Below are 20,752 nucleotides of genomic sequence, written 5' to 3' on the forward strand. Positions count from 1 at the left end.
ATGAACACGTACCACGCTGCGCATTGGTCCTCCGATCCTTACTACTCCTCATCTGAGGAAGACAGCCGTTACACTACCAAAAAAAACATAATAGAATGTATCGATTTCTATGTGGAAACATTGCAATATGCACACCCATTAAAGTGAGTAAAGTGAGCGCCAGTTTGTGCTCTCACTAGAATACAGTGTCCCAACCACAATAATATACTGGCCATTAGGATCTGCAATCAAGGATGAGCAAATAACATGTATATTTTTCCTTAGAAAGTACAACCAGGAAAAATGAGTTGCTAGTTGTTTTGCTACAGTGAGTTAAAAAAAGAGGAGAAAACAGGTGAGAAGCAGAGTTGAACCTTTTTATTTAAAGATGAAAGTATAGAATAAGAAGAATACACTATTGATATAATATAAGACAGTTTAAGTCCTCTCAAAATACAGAATAAGAAAATTAAGTATATTCATATACATCTATAGCACAGCCATCCTTCAAATTAATTGTTTCCATTCTCCCAATCCACACAGAACGGTAGAGATACATTGTCAAGTAAACAGTAAATACATAAATGGATGCAGTAAAAGGTACAGTACTTTATAATAATTTAGCTTTGATTGTTTAGATAATTTAATGTACAGTTAAAGTTAATGTAACGATGTTCGTCTGAGGAAGGAATAGACCAAAGCGCAGCGTGGTACGTGTTCATGATGTTTATTATCACCTGAACACTGAAACAAAAAACAAAAGTGGAACAAAACACAAGTTCTGTCAGGTACTCATACAAAACAGAAAAGAACTACCCACAAAACCAACATGGAAAATGGCAACCTAAATAGGCTCCCCAATCAGAGACAACGAGAAACAGCTGTCTCTGATTGGAAACAATTCAGGCCACCATTAACCTACAATCCCCTAGACCATACCAAATCCTCATAGAAGACAAAACCCCTAGACAAGAAAAAACCCTAGACAAATACAAAAACTAAACAAACCACCCTTGTCACACCCTGACCTAACCAAAAAATAAAGAAAACAAATATAACTAAAGTCAGGGCGTGACAGTTAATCACCTATAGTCTCTCCCACCTCCCTCACATTGGAGGTAGATTCTTAATTTGAACTTAATTTAGCTTTAATCCTTTAAATTATTCAATGCAGTTAAATGTCTCTTCCCTCACATTGGAAGTAGATTCTTCATCATAACTTTTCTCACAGTAGAAAGTGATAAAATGCTACAAGCAAAGTCCCTTCATGACACCATAGTAAACAGCAGTGGTGGAAAAAGTACCCAATTGCCATACTTGAGTAAAAGTAAAGATACCTTAACAGAAAATGACTCAAGTGAAAGTGAAAGTCACCCAGTAAAATACTTATTGAGTAAAAGTCTAAAAGTATTTGATTTTAAATATACTTAAGTATCAAAAGTAAATGTAATTTAAAAAAGATATACCTTAAGCATAAAAAGTCATATTACTTTACTTCTAAAAGTAGTATTTTTTTAATTTACGGATAGTCAGGGGCACACTCCAACACTCAGACATCATTTACAAATGAAGCATTTGTGTTTCGTGAGTCCTTCAAATCAGAGGCAGTAGGGATGAGCAGGGCTGTTCCCTTAGTAAGTGTGTGAATTGTACCATTTTCCTGTCCTTTTAAGCATTCAAAATGTAATGAGTACTTGTGATGAATGTAGTGAAATAAAATGAAAAGTTGTAAAAAATATAAATAGATACCCCCAAAAACTACTTTAGTAGTACTTTAAAGTATTTTTACTTAAGTACGTTACACCACTGGCAAACAGAATATCCAAGACCAACGTAAGTCATGCACACCTGAAGATGCAAGCTCATGGTCTGTATATGTGTATAGACACCTGATGTGAAATGCAAAAAGATCAGCTGGTCAGAAAAGAGTGCTGTGATGAGGTGTGTGTGTGTGTGTGTGTGTGTGTGTGTGTGTGTGTGTGTGTGTGTGTGTGTGTGTGTGTGTGTGTGTGTGTGTGTGTGTGCGCGAGAGTGTAGGTATGTGTGCACGTCTGTGATGTGTGTGTGTGTGTGTTTCACTGCAGCTGTGCCAGTAGAGTAGAGCAGTCCTCCAGTCTGTCCAGTCCCTCTACAGCCTCAATCAGCCCCTCCACCTTTTCCCTGGGTAGGACCGCACCCGCGTTGCTACGGAACTTCTTCCTCAGGGTCTCATTGGTCAGCGGGTTGCGCCAATGACCATAGAAAGTCTCACAGCGTCCCTTCAGCACATCCCCACCCACCAGCGTCACCTGCACCTCGCCATACATGCGGTCGAAGTTAGCCGGGTTGTCTTGGGGATGCTCAACGCGGACACGCCCCAGCAAGGCCAGCAGGTCGGGTCGCTGTAGTGCCTCCTGTGAGAATGAGAACACGGTGACCTCCCCGTCCAGCAGGGCAGAGCAGGCATTGAACTGGAAGGAGTGTCTGGCCTGGTGCTCTGACTCCGGGAATGGACGGTTAATGTACTTGGAGTGGGGAACCCTCAGCAAGATGTCCTGGACCAGACCTACGACCTGTGACCCTTGCCCCATCCCCTGTGACCCCAGCTCCCCCAGCAGTAGCTTGTGCACTGAGGCAGCAGCGTCGGCCACCCAGTGCATCCCCAGGTGGGCCGGGAACCTCTTGAACCCCATGTCCTGGTCCTCCAGTAGGAACCGCAACCCCGCCTCCTCTGGAGAGGTCAAAGGTTGTGGGGCGTAGTCCTCGTAGAAGGCGCTGAACCCCGCGACACCGGCGGTGTCATCCAGGACCCTGGGCGAGGCCTCCAGTCCTATTGAGGACAGCAGAGCCGCCTCCAGCCCCAGCCGCGCAGCGTTTCCGATGTGGAGGGGTTTAGACTGGGTGGCCGCGTTCGCCATGGGGGCTCCTGATAGGCTGGCAGCGATGGCCAGGGCGTGGCTACACTGAGAGCGTTCCAGAGAGAGGAGGCGGGCGCAGGCTGCAGCACTACCCAGAGTACCCACGACGGTGGGGGGGTGGAATCTGGAGGGAGGGGTGTGGAGAGGGTGTGGAGGGAGGGAGGGGGGGTGGAGGGAGGGAGGGAGGGAGGGGGGGACAGAGAGATCAGATGTTTTGAAGGCACATGTCTATTTTAGTAGCAGCCTAATTGAGTAATCTTGAGTAAAGTGTTTGTCTCAGTCTTTATTAAATGATTGCTGGGCCAGTGAGTACAAGTGTCTGTCCAGCAGGTTGACGTTTATTGTCGTGGATCTTGTCCTGGAGGCATAACTGAGCGCTTTCCTTTAAGATAGGCCAGTTGCAAAATCAAAATTGTCTATATTCATGAAAACAAATATTAGCTTAATTTAACGTTAGAGTTAGCCAATAGGGATAGCAGTGTGGTTAAGGTTACAGTTAGGTTTCAAATCTGATTGTATGACTTTGTGCCTGTGCCAAATAGTGACCACTCTGCAGAGCTGCCTCCAGGACAAGATTCCTGATCAGAAATGCTAACCTGCATTTGTCTAAAGTGAGGACAGGTGTCTGTCTAGTGCAGAATGGAATACTACTGGACAGGACAGCCATCTGGTCTATACAGTTTAGGTCTGCATAGGGAGAAGAGGCTGAGAGTCTGTTTTTGCGGTATTGAGGGATTTAACAAATGATAAGTAATTTCACCGCATTCTCACAGTGTAAACACAGTAGAACGGCTGTAATGGTGTTTAAACACCTATGTCTGACGGAATCCACCTGTTAAACTAAATTAGACTAGCCACTGAGCTTCTCCTATCCCAGAGACAGGCTGGTAGAATACCACACAAACAGACCTGTAGGCATTGAGAATACTTTATTTTACAGCCCCAGAGCACCAGAGTAATGGTCCAGTTCTCACCTCTTGGGGATGTTCTGAGCCTCGTTGGAGAACCTCATCAGGCGTCCCTGGACCTCTATCCCAACGTTGAAGGCCAACAGGAAGTCCTGCCCACTAGGCTTTCTGTTGTTGGGCAGCATATCGCTGACCGCCAGTAGGGCAGGAAGGACCGCCCCCGACGGGTGAGTAGCAGGGTGCCAGGTGTCGTCAAAGTCCATGGAGTGGGTCTGTACAGGACAACACGCAACAGGCACACAATAGACACAGTTAGCCCAGACACAACAGACAACTACAGTTATCTTGGACAACAGACAGACAATGGAGACAGACAATGGAAAGACCGCAGTTATTATCAGACTCATTGCTTTAATGATTCAAATTTTATTTTAATTACAAAACCAAGGAAGGTGGGTGTACACACTTGGTTTACCACATGAGACAATAAATAGTGACAAATACTGACAATTATATGTGAGTTGCTGGATGTTTTTATGTCATGCTGGATACTCTGACTTTATGACCTGTCTGTCTCTGTCTGTCTGTCTGTCTGTCTGTCTGTCTGTCTGTCTGTCTGTCTGTCTGTCTGTCTGTCTGTCTGTTGTAATGGGAGCCCTATAGTGTCCACATATATCTCTCTGTTCTCTGCCTCTCCCTCTCTGTTAACAATAATGTACTAACCCTAGCCAGCAATGATCAAGTGCAAAAACTGTAGCAGACATTGTCCAGCATGCCTAGGCCTCTATCTGTGCACATATCTGGATCTGCCCATCCTCCCTTCATATTCATATTGAGACCTGTCTATCTGTCTGTTTAAGTTCTTATGGCTGAAGGGGCAGTATTGAGTAGCTTGGATGAAAGGTGCACAGAGGTGCCCAGATTAAACGGCCTGTTCCTATGTCATAGTTGCTAATATATGCATATTATTATTAGTATTGGATAGAAAAAAGTTTCTAAAACTGTTTGAATTATGTCTGTGAGTATAACAGAACTCATATGGCAGGCAAAAACCTGAGAAGTTCCACTTCCTGTTTGGATATTTTCTGGGGGTGCCAGATTTTCAACCAAGCTCTCATTGAAAATACAGAGAGATATGGATGAGTTTTCACCTCCTACGGCTTCCACTAGATGTCAACAGTCAATAGAACTTTGTCTGATGACTGCAATGTGAATTGGGGCCGACGGCGACAGGAATGAGTAATCACTTCCATGAGGTGCCCACGCATTGAACTGGCGCGTTCACGTGAGAGTGAGCTCCGTTCCATCGGTCAATTGAAGTCGATGTGATTCTCCGGTTGGAACGTTATTCAAGATATATGTTAACAACATTCTAAAGATTGATTCAGTATATCGTTTGACATGTTTCTACTGACTGTAACGGAACTTTTGGACATTTCGTCACGTTATAGTGGACGCGCTTTGAGACGTTGGTTAGGGCGTTTGGTAAACAATTCGAAAGTAGCTAATTGGACATAAATAACGGACATTATCGAACAAATCAAGCATTTATTGTGGACCTGGGATTCCTAGGATTACATTCTGATGAAGTTCATCAAAGGTAAGGAAACATTTATCATGTATTTTCTGGTTTCTGTTGAGTCCAATATGGCGGCTAATTTGACTATTGTTCTGAGCTCCGTCTCAGATTATTGCATGGTTTATTTTTCCCGTAAAGTTTAAAAAAAATCTGACACAGCGGTTGCATTAAGGAGAGGTATATCTATAATTCCATGTGTATTATCATCTACATTTATGATGAGTATTTCTGTTGAAACGATGTGGCTATGCAAAATCATTTGATGTTTTTGAAACTAGTGAATCTAACGCGCCAATGTAAACTCAGATTTTTTTATATAAATATGAACTTTATCAAACAAAACATGCATGTATTGTGTAACATGAAGTCCTATGAGTGTCATCTGATGAAGATAATCAAAGGTTAGTGATTAATTTGATCTCTATTTCTGGTTTTTGTGAAAGCTATCTTTCGCTGGGAATGGCTGTGCTTATTGTGGTTTTGTGGTGACCTAACATAATCGTTTGTAGTGCTTTCGCTGAAAAGCCTATTTGAAATCGGACACTTTGGTGGGATTAACAACAAGATTACCTTTAAAATGATATAAGACACATGAATGTCTGAGGAATTTTAATTATGAGATTTCTGTTTTTTGAATTTGGCGCCCTGCACTGTCACTGGCTGCTGTCATATCGATCCCGGTGACGGGATTGCAGCCATAAGAAGTTTTAACTCTAACCCACAAACAGAAGGTGTGTCACACTCTGGCCTTTGTTATATTGATTTTCTTTATTAGTTTAGTTAGGTCAGGGTGTGACATGGGATGTTTGTGTGTTTTATCTAGTTTAGGGTGTGTGTATTGTTTAGGGGATTTTGTAGTATGTATGGGGTTGTGTTCAGTGTAGGTGTTTAGGAAAGTCTATGGTTGCCTGATTTGGTTCTCAATCAGAGACAGCTGTTTATTGTTGTCTCTGATTGGGAGCCATATTTAAGGCAGCCATGGGCTTTAGGTGTTTGTGGGTAATTGTCTATGTTGAACGTTTGTAGCTTGTGTGTGCACTAACGTTTGTAGCTTCACGGTCGTTTATTGTTTTGTAAGAGTGTTTCGTGTTACGTCTTCGTCCAATAAAAGGAAGATGTCCTCATATCCCGCTGCGCCTTGGTCCGCTTATTATGACGATCGTGACAAGGTGAAGGTTGAGGGTTTCCTTTTTCCAGGTTGTGTGGCTGAATGACTGTGGTGGTGGTGGTGATGTGGTATAAGACCGAAGCCATATTGTGGCAAGAACAGCTCAAATAAGCAACAGGAACAACATTCCATCACTACTTTAAGACATGAAGGTATCTGTGGTACACGAGAAATGGACATTAGACCGGTGGAAATCTGTACTTTGGTCTGATGAGTCAACATTTGAGATTTTTGGATCCTACCACTGTCTCTCCGCTACAGTGTCTATGCTCTTCTACCTCACATATATCTACACTCATGTCTATGCAGAACTACTGTAGATGTATCTACTCACTGCCACTCCGTTGACGAAGGCAGCAAGGGTTGGGGAGAGTCTGGTTCCACTGCGTCCGTAAACAGAACTGACGTCATCGGGAGCAAACATGTGCTGCAGGACACAGGGAGACAGTAGGGAGAGGTAGAGAGAAAGAACAGATGGACAACATAACTGTTAAGACAACCTGTTGTTCTCCTCTTCCTAACAACACTGTGTCCATATCACGCTGTGTTTCCACACAGCTACACATTAATTTAATCACCATGGGGACTGTGAGTGACCAATCTTTACAGAGTACATTCCTTCATTCCTGTCCTGAATTCCTGCTCCAGTGACTGTGTGTTGTCTGCAGGCTGCCTCTTACGCACTGTTACAACACTGGGCTGGACTCATAGAGCTGTCAGTAAGGGAAAAGCCCTTGCCTCGTCACGTTGTGTCCTCTCCTTCATCTGCACTGATGTGCCAACTTGGTAGATTGACATTACTACAAGCTATCTGCTTTCACATCAGTTAGGGGTAGGGTGAAGGGTGAAGGGAAAGAGACGAGGAGAAAGGGAAGCTGAAAGATGCTGGTTCAAGTCCCGGGCGACACAACAACTGAAAAAGCAGCTGAGAAGCTGCTCGTCTCTGAGCCCATACACCACTGCCTGCCGTTGGGCTCTTGAGCAAGGCACTTAACCCCCCACAGTTGCTCTGCATCCAGGGGCACTCTGTGCAGCTGACCCTGTGCCTCTCAACGTGTGTGCGTGTGTATATCTAGGGGTGTTGGGAAAGGCAGAAGACAAGTTTCTGTTGTAACCAATGAAGAATAAAGTATTCATTATATTATCTCACCTGGCAGTGTTGTAGGGCCAGCTGGAAGACGTGTGTGGTGCTGCCCAGTAGTCCCACTCCGATGGAGTCCAGAACCATCCTCTTGCTACGGTGGAGCAGGGTGGGGGTCAGGTGGTGGGGCTGGACACCCTGGATGAACTGTCCAAAACTGTCCGTCACACTGTCCTCTGAGGCTGGACACTGTATAACTGGAAGGAAGGAGGAGAGCAGGGGGATGGGAGGAAATGAAGAGTGATGAGGGGTATGACGAGGAGAGAAGGAGGAGGAGGGGGGTGAGAGGTGAGGGAGGAGAGTTGGAAAGGGGCAGGAAGAAAGGGGGAGAGGAGGTGGAGGGAGGGAAAGAGGGAGAGGTGTTTAAGAGGACGAGGAGAGGGGAGAAGGGAGACGAGGACAGGAATGTTTTAAACCTCCCCAGTATGTTCTAAGCTCAGTTTATTCACGTCTGAACTGAGACGGAGAAACAGAGGAGAGTTAGAGAACCAACACAGACAGCCTATGTCAATGTAGGTCTATGTAGCCTAGGTCTATGTACAGTATAGACCTGACCAACACGTCCTGTATGAATAGAACAGAACAGAACAGACCAACATTTACTAATGTCAAACATAAGCTACTGTCAAACATGAGCTTTCTCATATCCAAGCCAGAAAGAAACACTTAGCTAACGTGTGTGTGTGTGTGTGTGTGTGTGTGTGTGTGTGTGTGTGTGTGTGTGTGTGTGTGTGTGTGTGTGTGTGTGTGTGTGTGTGTGTGTGTGTGTGTGTGTTGATATTGTGATAAAGGAAAATCCTAACACAGGATGGAGACAGCAGAGAGTACCCAGTACAGAGTAGAGTGCTGAGCAGAGCTTACTGTCCAGGGCAGACTGGTGGAGTCCTCTCAGTGTAGCAGACATGGGTCTGAAGGATCTCTGACAAACACACAAACAGACAGACAGCAGTATGTCAGTAATACAGTCCTGACAGACGGATAGAGAGAAAGAATGAACATAAAACTTTCAGTTTGTTTATTTTCAGTTTAACACTTCTTTGGGATAGGGGGCGGATGAAAAGCGTGCCCAAAGTAAACTGCATGCTACTCAGGCCCAGGAACTAGGATATACATATAATTGGTAGATTTGGATAGAAAACACTCTAAAGTCTCTAAAACTGTTAAAAATAATGTCTGTGAATATAACAGAACTGAAATGGCAGGCAAAACCCAGATGACAAACCATCGCAAAAAAAAATCATCCTACCACTGATTTCAATGGCTGGCACTTTATAATAGGGCGAAATCGTCCCCCCGATTGCAGTTCCTAGGGCTTCCACTAGATGTCAACAGTCTTTGGAAAGAGTTTCAGGCTGGTTTTTAGACAAATTTGGGAAAAGTTGTAGTTTTTCAAAGTGGTTCCCATTCTGGCTCTCCGGTAAAGACAATAACGATTCTCCGTCTTAAATTGTATTGTTTATTTGCGTATTAGGGTACCTAAGGATTGATTATAAACATTGATTGACTTGTTTGGATAAGTTTATTGGTAACGTTTGGGATTCATTTTGTACGCATTTTGAAAGAGGGAAAGTGGTGGGTGGATTATTGACTGAAGCGCACCATCTAAACTGAGTTTTTATTGATATAAAAAAGGACTTTATCAAACAAAAGGACCATTTGTAATGTATCTGGGACCTTTTGGAGTGCCAACAGAAGAAGATCTTCAAAGGTAAGGCATATATTATATCGCTATTTCTGACTTTCGTGTCGCAACTCCCTGGTTGAAAATGATTGTTATGCATTTGTGTGCTGGACGCTGTCCTCAGATAATCGCATGGTTTACTTTCGCCGTAAAGCCTTTTTGAAATCTGACACCTTGGCTGGATTAACAACAAGTTAAGCTATATTTTGATGTATTGCACTTGTGATTTCATGAACGTTTAATATTTATAGTAATTTAATTTGAATTTCGCGCTCTGCAATTTCACCGGATGTTGGCCAGGTGGGACGCTAATGTCCCACCTATCCCAAAGAAGATTAAAAAAAATGACCTGTGTGTTATTTGACACTTCAGATAAAGAGATGAGTACTGACCCAAACAGTGTTCGATTGGTGAGCTATGTGTAGCCAGGTGTGGCGTGAGTCATTAAAACAGAATACCTCATGACTACATCAAATTATTTTTAAAAACACCTGATCGTATAAGATGATAAAGCTTGAGTCTTGAAGTATTCACCATACAAATCACAGACAGACAGACAGACAGACAGACAACTTTATTCTCTCTCGGCTTCGAACTCCACACACTGACGGTCAGTGGAATAGAGAGAGACCCACACATATCAATGTATGATGAATCAGTGAATGCATGGTGTCCATATAGCTCATATTACAGCCACACACATCACCAACAGTCAACAACATCTTTTCTAGGTCTCTAACCAGACACACTGACAGGGAATGAGATTGATATTTATCTCTATCATTTCATATCATTCTCATATAGGTTATATGCATGGTGAGTGACCATAGTGACTGGTGCTTACCTGTACTTTGAAGAGCATGTCTGTCTGTTGTCACTCTCTCTGTGGTTAAATTCTTCCCTCGTTGTTTGACTGTCTGCCCTCTGTTTTGTCGTTTTGGGCTCTTCTCTCTGTTTGTCCTCCTTCTCTCAATTCTTCTTTCTGTTCCTCGTAGATCTGTTGGTGAGATGGAGGGATAGATGAATGGATGGAGGAAGAGTATGTGGAGGAGAGGAGGCAGGTTGTCTCTCAGGTGAAGTCTGTCAGTCTTTTATACTCCAGAGTGACAAAGATCCCCGATACTGGGCAGGGAGAGGGAGGGAGTGGGACGGAGGGTGGGGGGCGACAGAGACAGTCAGGGAAGGGCAGGGCAGGGAGAGGGACTGAGAGGGGCGGGGGGGGGGGGGGGGGGGGGAGCAGAGAAGGGTGGGAGGGGCATACAGGGGAACAGAGAGAGGCAGGAAATTCCACAAACAAGAACCTCTACTCCAATAACACGCTGGGATTTTCCCTCACCATCATCATCAGCATCAAGAGGAAGGCATTTCCTTCTTAGGTAAGGTGTGATGTTATACTCCAGAGAGACAAAGATCCCTGATACTGGACAAAGAGGAGCAGGGGGATCATTCCACCATTTCGGTGCCTTATGAGATGTGTAACTTGGTGGGGCAAAATAATTATGTCATAAAGAGCACATGTTGAACCTAATAAAAACAAGTTTTCCCATCTCAAGAGCTTAAATTTAAAAAATACTATAGTAAGTGCCTATTAGGGGCAAAAAAAGTAATAGGGTTGACGATTTCACCTTAAATCAGCCATAAATTCCCTTGTGACAGTGGGATGGAAGCTTGTGTGGTACAGGGAGGGGCAATTGAATGCAAGTAAAAAAAAAAAGTGAATTGTTTAAACATGTCTAGCCTGTTTATCTATGGATAACAGAGTTGACGTGTTATGCTCCACCCAGCCAGTTTTTCACCACAAAATGGTCAAAAAGAGTAGAACCAGTCCACCTGCTTTTACACTGTGATTTGACTACTCTATCCAAGATGGCGTAGCAGTCAGACGTCTTTGTCTTTGTCCTGTCGTGTCCCTTATATATATCTTTTTACATCTTTTTCTTCGCATATCTTTAAAAAATATTTTCCTAAACCTCAACTTCTAATTACTCTCCTGCAACCCGCCTCACCCAATGTGACGTGGATCTGATTTTTTTCGAAAGTATTTCTATTTACTTCGGGTCTGGAATCCCTCAACTGAAGCTAGCCAGCTAACTACCTACCAGCTATCAGTTAGCAAACCATTGCTAGCGGTCATTAGCTAACCTTCAGCTCGGAAAGCTCTCGCCAGTTCGAGCAACGTGACTCAAACCAGAGCATAACGGACCTATTATTCTTTTTTATGACATTTTCCCCCTTATCCCCGGATTCCTTCCGCAAACTCTGAACATTTTCAGACGAGCTTCAATGCCATACAACTCTCCTTCCGTGGCCTCCAACTGCTCTTAAATGCAAGTAAAACTAAATGCATGCTCTTCAACCAATCACTGCCCGCACCTGCTCGCCCGTCCAGCATCACTACTCTGGACGGCTCCGACTTAGAATACATGGACAACTACAAATACCTAGGTGTCTGGTTAGACTGTAAACTCTCCTTCCAGACTCACATTAAGCATCTCCAATCCAAAATTAAATCTAGAATCAGCTTTCTATAACGCAACAAAGCATCCTTCACTCATGCTGCCAAACATACCCTAGTAAAACTGACCATCCTATTGTTCCTCGACTTCGGTGATGTCATCTATAAAATAGCCTCCAACACTCTACTCAACAAACTGGATGCAGTCTATCACAGTGCCATCCGTTTTGTCACCAAAGCCCCATACACTACCCACTACTCTTAAAATGGGGGCTAGGTTTATTAGCATTTTTTTAACCTTTATTTCACTAATCTTCAGAACATACATTGTCAACGCAACAAAATAACTAGGGCTTTACAGATGAAAGATGGCGCCGAAAGATAGGGCAGCCGCGCTTCCAGCCCCTAAGCAACTTCTTTTTTTATTAGAATTTCACTACACCCACAATAACATCTGCTAAACATGTGTATGTGACCAACACAATTTGATTTTGACAATGATAGTAAAAACTTGGAGAAATGTTGGTGTCAAGTGGGTTAGAAAGTAACAGAGTGTACAAAGAGAGACATGTCAAATTTGGAATTTGGGCACTTTAGCAAATCTATTCATATAAACAAATCTGATTGATTGAATTCTCCATGTGGTCTATATTAAAGTGCACGTCATTAAATATAAATGGCTTTGAAAATGCAATATTGGGGCACATTTTCTACTTAAAATATCAGTGCAGTCAAAAATGGGATTTTCCTGTGTTTTATACACACTGAGTGTAACGGCAGTCGTAATCCTCCTCCTCGGATGAGGAGGAGCATGGATCGGACCAACACGCAGAGTGGAAAGTGGTCATATTTTAATGAACGTAAACTGAACACTTACACATACAAAAACAACAAACATGACCAAACCGAAAACAGTCCCGTGTGGCACGAACACTGACACGAGATACAAACACCCACAAAACACACCCCAACTCACGCCCTGACCAACTAAATAAACACAAGAAAAAGGAAAAACAGGTCAGGAACGTGACACAGAGTACAAAGCTCTTTCCATGACATAGACTAACCGGTTTGAGTGTGTCAAGAACTGCAGCACTGCTCTGTATTTTACACTCAACAGCTTCCCGTGTATATCAAAAATGGTCCACCACAATAAGGACAACCAACCAATTTGACATGACTGTGTGAAGCCTTGAACACCGTTTAGAGGTCATACCCGACTAATTGTTTGTGTTTTGAGGGCGGAAAAAGTGGTGCAACTGTTTGTAAAGAATTTGTTCTTAATTGACTTGCCTAGTTAAATAAAGGTTAAATAAAAATGAAATCAAATAAAAAATAACTCAATATTAAGGTGTACCTAATGTTTTGTACACTCAGTGTATATTTTCACACTGAGGTCAGAATAATACTGTGAAGTTGTGAAAATTATGATAATGCCCTTTTAGGGTAAGAAATGTTTGAAACCTGTTTTGGTGGGATGGAGTTTTGGCCTGCCTGTTGACATCACCAGATGGTAAATTAGTTAATAGAACAATAAGAAAGAGAGTTGCAAACATCACTGTCAATAACACATTTCCAGTTTTCCCCTTTTCCCCTATCTCTCTAGGTAGCAGCCTCCTATCTCTCTAGGTAGCAGCCTCCTATCTCTCTAGGTAGCAGCCTCCTATCTCTCTAGGTAGCAGCCTCCTATCTCTCTAGGTAGCAGCCTCCTATCTCTCTAGGTAGCAGCCTCCTATCTCTCTAGGTAGCAGCCTCCTATCTCTCTAGGTAGCAGCCTCCTATCTCTCTAGGTAGCAGCCTCCTATCTCTCTAGGTAGCAGCCTCCTATCTCTCTAGGTAGCAGCCTCCTATCTCTCTAGGTAGCAGCCTCCTATCTCTCTAGGCAGCAGCCTCCTATCTCTCTAGGTAGCAGCCTCCTATCTCTCTAGGCAGCAACATCCCATCTCTCTAGGCAGCAGCCTCCTATCTCTCTAGGTAGCAGCCTCCTATCTCTCTAGGCAGCAGCCTCCTATCTCTCTAGGTAGCAGCCTCCCATCTCTCTAGGCAGCAGCCTCCCATCTCTCTAGGCAGCAGCCTCCCATCTCTCTAGGCAGCAGCCTCCTATCTCTCTAGGCAGCAGCCTCCCATCTCTCTAGGCAGCAGCCTCCCATCTCTCTAGGCAACAGCCTCCCATCTCTCTAGGCAGCAGCCTCCTATCTCTCTAGGCAGCAGCCTCCCATCTCTCTAGGCAGCAGCCTCCTATCTCTCTAGGTAGCAGCCTCCCATCTCTCTAGGCAGCAGCCTCCCATCTCTCTAGGCAGCAGCCTCCCATCTCTCTAGGCAGCAGCCTCCTATCTCTCTAGGCAGCAGCCTCCCATCTCTCTAGGCAGCAGCCTCCTATCTCTCTAGGCAGCAGCCTCCTATCTCTCTAGGCAGCAGCCTCCTATCTCTCTAGGCAGCAGCCTCCTATCTCTCTAGGCAGCAGCCTCCCATCTCTCTAGGCAGCAGCCTCCTATCTCTCTAGGCAGCAGCCTCCCATCTCTCTAGGTAGCAGCCTCCCATCTCTCTAGGCAGCAGCCTCCCATCTCTCTAGGCAGCAGCCTCCCATCTCTCTAGGCAGCAGCCTCCTATCTCTCTAGGCAGCAGCCTCCCATCTCTCTAGGCAGCAGCCTCCTATCTCTCTAGGCAGCAACATCCCATCTCTCTAGGCAGCAGCCTCCCATCTCTCTAGGCAGCAGCCTCCCATCTCTCTAGGCAGCAGCCTCCTATCTCTCTAGGCAGCAGCCTCCTATCTCTCTAGGCAGCAGCCTCCCATCTCTCTAGGCAGCAGCCTCCCATCTCTCTAGGCAGCAGCCTCCCATCTCTCTAGGCAGCAGCCTCCCATCTCTCTAGGCAGCAGCCTCCCATCTCTCTAGGCAGCAGCCTCTTATCTATCTAGGCACAAGCATATGCTGTACACTGGCTCCCTCCAGTAACTCTTACTGTACTGTGGCTCCTGTGTTTGTATTGGGAGTGTGTGGATATGAGACTCAGCACCTATCTGACACTAGGTAGGATAGGGAGTAGAGAGGTACCGCTGGGCTCTCTGAGAGGGATTACTGTGCTGAATAAGTAGGGGGAGGAGGCAGGGGAAAAGTGAGTAAGAGAGAGAAAGGCAGGGAGGGATGTAGTAATTCACAAATGTGTTTTGATAAAAAGAAAAGTGTAGGTTACTGTTTTTCATATAGACGGCGACGTGATCATTATGTTCAGTGATAAATAACATGAAGTATCGAGCTGAATCTTAACCTGAGCCCTTTCTACACAGTAAGCTCCAATGATGCCTGTTTTTCTCTGTCTGGGAAGGACCTGTGTCAACTCATCTGTCCCAGTCAACATTTATCCTCCATGACTGGGCCAGTGACATCATCAACTCTGCAAATATATCCTCTGCTTGTTTATTGTCCAAAACACATTTATACTAGAAACACATTTATACTAGAAACACATTTATACTAGAAACACATGTATACTTTATTTCCATTCCACAGAATAAAGAAACTGTCAGGACAGGAATGAGACAATATTGGGTTTAAATTTAGAGCAAGAGGTAGACTTAGCCCTGGGTTCGAGGAGAGTGTTGACAGACCAGCCAACCACACCAGTCTATGTGCATCCCAAATGGCACCCTATTCCCTATATAGTGAACTACTTTTGACCAGGGCCCATAGGGAATAGGGTGCCTTTTGGGACCCCAGCCTAGAGCCTTATAGTTAAACACTTCAACCCAGACTGATGCTGGAATAATAGGGTACTGAATAGCTTGTATGTTCATCATTCATCCGTCTCTCTTTAATTTTTTTCTAGGGTGAGCTGGGGGTGTTGGGCATGGGGAGCTGGGGGTGTTGGACATGTTATCCAATGGGATCAGTGCGTTCCTGGTTCTACTGCAGAACTTCAACACCACTAGAACCGGAGTACAGGCGCACAGGGTGGAAAACATTCTGGCAGGTATGCTAATCAATCCATCCATCATGATCACTATCACAATGACTAACTCTACTCTTTGTTCTTGCTGTTGTGTGTTTTAGGTGATTGTTCATTATCACTAACAGTGTTGTGTGTTTTAGGTGATTGTTCATTATCACTAACAGTGTTGTGTGTTTTAGGTGGTTGTTCAACATCACTAACAGTGTTGTGTGTTTTAGGTGATTGTTCATTATCACTAACAGTGTTGTGTGTTTTAGGTGGTTGTTCAACATCACTAACAGTGTTGTGTGTTTTAGGTGGTTGTTCAACATCACTAACAGTGTTGTGTGTTTTAGGTGGTTGTTCAACATCACTAACAGTGTTGTGTGTTTTAGGTGATTGTTCATTATCACTAACAGTGTTGTGTGTTTTAGGTGGTTGTTCAACATCACTAACAGTGTTGTGTGTTTTAGGTGGTTGTTCAACATCACTAACAGTGTTGTGTGTTTTAGGTGGTTGTTCAACATCACTAACAGTGTTGTGTGTTTGCAGGTGTTCACCTGATCCTGATAGGTGGAATGTGTCAGCTGATTTCCGGCCTCCTAAGCAACACTGCCTTCATCAGCTATGCACCACTCTGGGGGAGCTACGCACCACTCTGGGGAGCTACGCATCACTCTGGGGGAGCTACGCACCACTCTGGGGGAGCTACGCACCACTCTGGGGGAGCTACCGCACCACTCTGGGGGAGCTACCGCACCACTCTGGGGAGCTACGCATCACTCTGGGGGAGCTACTCACCACTCTGGGGGAGTTACGGCACCACTCTGGGGGAGCTACGGCACCACTCTGGGGGAGCTACGCATCACTCTGGGGGAGCTACGGCATCACTCTGGGGGAGCTACACACCACTCTGGGGGAGCTACACACCACTCTGTGGGAGCTACACACCACTCTGTGGGAGCTACACACCACTCTATGGGAGCTACACATCACTCTGGGGGAGCTACTCATCACTCTGGGGGAGCTACGCACCACTCTGGGGGAGCTACGCACCACGGTGGGGAGCTACGCACCACTCTGGGGGAGCTACGCATCACTCTGGGGGAGCTACGGCATCACTCTGGGGGAGCTACGGCATCACTCTGGGGGAGCTACACACCACTCTGTGGGAGCTACACACCACTCTGTGGGAGCTACACATCACTCTGGGGGAGCTACTCACCACTCTGGGGGAGCTACGCACCACTCTGGGGGAGCTACGCACCACTCTGGGGAAGCTACTCACCACGGTGGGGAGCTACGCACCACTCTGGGGAAGCTACTCACCACGGTGGGAGGGGGGCTACGCACCACTCTGAGGGAGCGACGCACCACTCTGGAGGAGCGACGCACCACTCTGGGTGAGCGACGCATCACTCTGGGGAGCTACGGCACCACTCTGGGTGAGCTACGGCACCACTCTGGGGGAGCTACGGCACCACTCTGGGGAGCTACGGCACCACTCTGGGGGAGCTACGGCACCACTCTGGGGGAGCTACGGCACCCCTCTGGGGGAGCTACGGCACCCCTCTGGGGGAGCTACGGCACCACTCTGGGGGAGCTACGGCACCACTCTGGGGGAGCTACGGCACCACTCTGGGGGAGCTACGGCACCACTCTGGGGGAGCTACGGCACCACTCTGGGGGAGCTACGGCACCACTCTGGGTGAGCTACGGCACCACATGCATCTTCCAGGGTGTCTCCCAACCAATCACAACCAACTTGATCCTGTCACATGAGCTAATGATCAGCATGACAATGCCCACTTCTTTCATAACCAATCAATCCCTGTCAGCAGAACTCCCCTACATCCTCCTCTCCTTCCTGTTGGCCTTCTGCTCAGCCATGGTAAACGCCATCATGTTTGGCGCCATCACGCTGACTCTGCTGTTCAAGGCTGTGGTATTGGGAGTGTCCTCCGCCTGGCCACTAATTTGTCTCCGGTATTCTAGAACTCCTCATCCTCCTTTTCGCCGTGTACGGCAGAGCCGCCATGCTGGTGAAAGGCCTGGCACAGTGCTACATCCTGAAAGAGTTTGGCACCCCCCTATTTAACGTGCTCTTACTGGGGACCAATCAAATCCCTTTGGCCAGTGCTCAGAGCCTTTGACAAGAGAAGAAGAAGAACACGAAGTACACCCCAGGCGCTCAGTTTTTTTTTTGCGACACCGTGTCTCCTTTCATCCTGCTGTTTTACATCTTCGGCTATGTCACTTGTCCCTGGGGGCCGTGCGGGTGTCCATCCTCTCTGCTCCTCAGCTCCTCTCCAGCTACTAAGCTCACCTGTGCCATGACAGCTACCTGGCCACCTAGTCTGGACTGCACGCCACCTACTGGCTGACCAAGGCATGGGAGGAGTTTGTGTTGACGCCCGTAATCGTGTCGGTGCCGGAGGGAGAGGTAACTGCTGGGAGACATTCGATGGTTGGTGTATGGTTCTTCGTGACCGCGGTGCTGCTCCTCCTAGTGGTGAGTCAGAGTAACAACACCCTGGAAGTTGCCCACAATGCATTGTTCCTGCTGCTGTCCGTGTCCACGGTCCCCCAGATCCCCCTCCAGGGGTACTACATGTTCTTCGGGGTGTCCTGCTCCCTGTTTGCCGCCGCCTCACTTTACGGGACGTTCTGCCGCCTCATCAACTCCATTTCTGAGAAGATTCTGATCCCCATGGGTCCTCAGCTCGTCTCCTCTTACCGCCTCCGCTCTGTCCTGTGATGCTGATGTTCCCCGGGGAAACTCCAGGGGGCGCTGTCATCATCACCACCAACCATTCAGATCACTGACACTCTATTCTACCTGACCAATGGGTCGGTAGCTCTCTCGGCGCCCCACTCGGCCTTGTCCAGTCAGCGGTTGGTGTTACTGCGGCTGAGTGTTCCGTGGGTGCTGGTGTTGGGAACAGTGGTACAGGGGTTGGTCAGCAGACTGCAGGTCAGGGGAGGACAGAGGTTTGGGTCCGTCATCCCATCCTTCATCCCTTCTTGTCTGGGGTACATGGACATGGTATCGCTTCGCAGGTACACGGTTGACTAGTGCTGCCTCCTAAATGACACCCAATTCCCTATATAGGGCTCTCGTCAAATGTAGTGAACTATATAGGGAATAGGGTACCATTTTTGGATGTACCCTGAAAGATTAGAATACTTTATTATCCATTAGGTTTACACAAAATGAAAATGTATCTTTGGCACTGACATGCACACACATTTCACACATTGACAGATCCTAACAGGAAGAATGTGCCTTTAAGTTTAGCCTGAATCATATAATAATGTCAAAAGGAGATTTGCAGCAAAATGAGTCAGTGTTGCTGTTGTTGTGGTCTCCATGCTCTGTGACCTGTTTAGTAACCAGTACTCTCTTGTCTGTTTTCAGGCCTCATGCTACAGATCTCTCCAGCAGGGTCCTTAGGGTTCACAGCTGGAGTCATCACTTTTCTGGTCATGAACGCTTTCCTCATGTTCATGAAATGACCAAAATCTACCTCTTCACCTGCTTCAATAGATAAAAAGAGTGAAAATTTAGGTTGTGTTTGGCACCCTACTCCTTATACCCTTATAGGCCTTGGTAAAAACTAATGCTTCACCATATAGTGCAGGGACCATCAACTATATTCAGCCGAGGGTTGATTACAAATCATTTGTAGACTGCAAATTGACCGCAGGAAGCCCAAACAGATATAACATTTGACTAAAACATAGTAATTTCTATACGATCACATATCTCTCTATTATGTGAGGGAATACTTTGGAACCGATTTCCAAAATTAAAATCACTTGGAGCTGATTTGCTAATGTTTTTCCGGTCTTTTATTTCCAACAAATTATTTTGATCAGAACATTTTAGAGGCCAAATTAAATCGCCTGTGGGCCGCCATTGGGGAAGCCTGATATAGGGCATAGAGGGCCATTAAGGACGCAGTATATTCATCCTGTATTCCTAACTTTCTGCATGTCTCCGTTCCACCTCTCCATCTCTCCACCCTCCCAGCTGTGTATGGGAACCTGGTCCTCTTCTCTCTGACCACGGTCATGGAGTTGGTCCTGGTCTGTTTCCTCCTGTCCACCCTCCAACAGCTCCCCTACCAGTTTAAGAGTAAGGAACCAGTTTCTCACCTCATTCCATTTACAAGGCTCTTACAGAACTTGTCTCAGACCTCACAGTATCTCTGCCACAGTGACCATGTACGCTTTCTGTTCAAAACATTGCATCATATACACAATGTTTTGATACCTAGATGTCAGTTAAATGTTACTGTTCTAACATTGCTCTGGCGTTCTTCCTGCAGTTGCCATGCTAGCTGTGTTCTCTATCATCTGTGTGTATGGAGCCCTGGTATTGCTGGTCAACTGTACCTTCTCTCAGAGTCTGCTGCCCCGCCACTTGTGAGAACAATACACTCCTTTTCCATTTCTATTTCGTTGCATTCGGTTCTGTTCCATTCCGAGTCCCGAGTCCCTGACCGAGTCACCGGACACCTGTGTGATGTCACCGGTCCGCTCTTCATCACCTCTGCCAATTCCATCGGAGAACCAGACAGCATGCACCACAACATGGTCATCAGGTAACAGTATCAAAATACTCACCTGTACTTAAGCCTGTTGGTGCTTAGTCATTAAACCTTATAGTGGTAAATTATCACATTTATACAATTAAATAATGGTGCACACTGCAGCACCAATGTAATTATCAGATACCAACATTTTGACAGCTATGCTACCTTCATATGGGTTTCATCAAATGATGACTATTTAAGCTGCAGAGCACTATTTTATGTGATGCTGAGAGGAACGTCAGTATTGAAGTATTTATGCATCCAGGAGGCTGGTTATAGAGCGGTTTGATCTTTCCTGTCAGACTGGTTTCATATCAGTCAGCCTGATGTGTAAACATACAGTTATACTAATGTATCTGTGTTAGTCCTCTACTAGTCACTAGGCCATAATGTAGATGTTATTTACTCTTTATGCAGTT

The 20,752-nt window shown here is 45.7% G+C and overlaps 1 protein-coding gene across 1 annotated transcript; it reads right to left on the reverse strand.

Annotated features, from left to right (window-relative positions):
* Positions 1 to 342: 342 nt before the first annotated feature.
* LOC129864726 (cis-aconitate decarboxylase-like) lies at positions 343 to 8,576 on the reverse strand. Its single transcript, XM_055937028.1, has 5 exons — positions 8,534 to 8,576; positions 7,682 to 7,869; positions 6,866 to 6,958; positions 3,851 to 4,056; positions 343 to 3,000 (listed from the first exon to the last, which is right to left on the reverse strand). The coding sequence occupies exons 1-5, from the start codon at positions 8,574 to 8,576 to the stop codon at positions 2,055 to 2,057; spliced, it is 1,476 nt and encodes a 491-aa protein (XP_055793003.1). The 3' UTR covers positions 343 to 2,054.
* Positions 8,577 to 20,752: the final 12,176 nt, after the last annotated feature.

Source organism: Salvelinus fontinalis, chromosome 11 (assembly GCF_029448725.1).
Source record: "Salvelinus fontinalis isolate EN_2023a chromosome 11, ASM2944872v1, whole genome shotgun sequence".
NCBI lineage: Eukaryota > Metazoa > Chordata > Actinopteri > Salmoniformes > Salmonidae > Salvelinus > Salvelinus fontinalis.

Coding starts and splice junctions, on each gene's coding strand:
- LOC129864726 (XM_055937028.1), bottom strand. CDS start 8,576: ATGTCTGCTACACTGAGAGGACTCCACCAGTCTGCCCTGGACA. Junction 7,870..8,533: donor CCACCAGTCTGCCCTGGACA/GTAAGCTCTGCT, acceptor CCTTCCTTCCAG/TTATACAGTGTCCAGCCTCA. Junction 3,001..3,850: donor GCTCAGAACATCCCCAAGAG/GTGAGAACTGGA, acceptor CCCTCCCTCCAG/ATTCCACCCCCCCACCGTCG.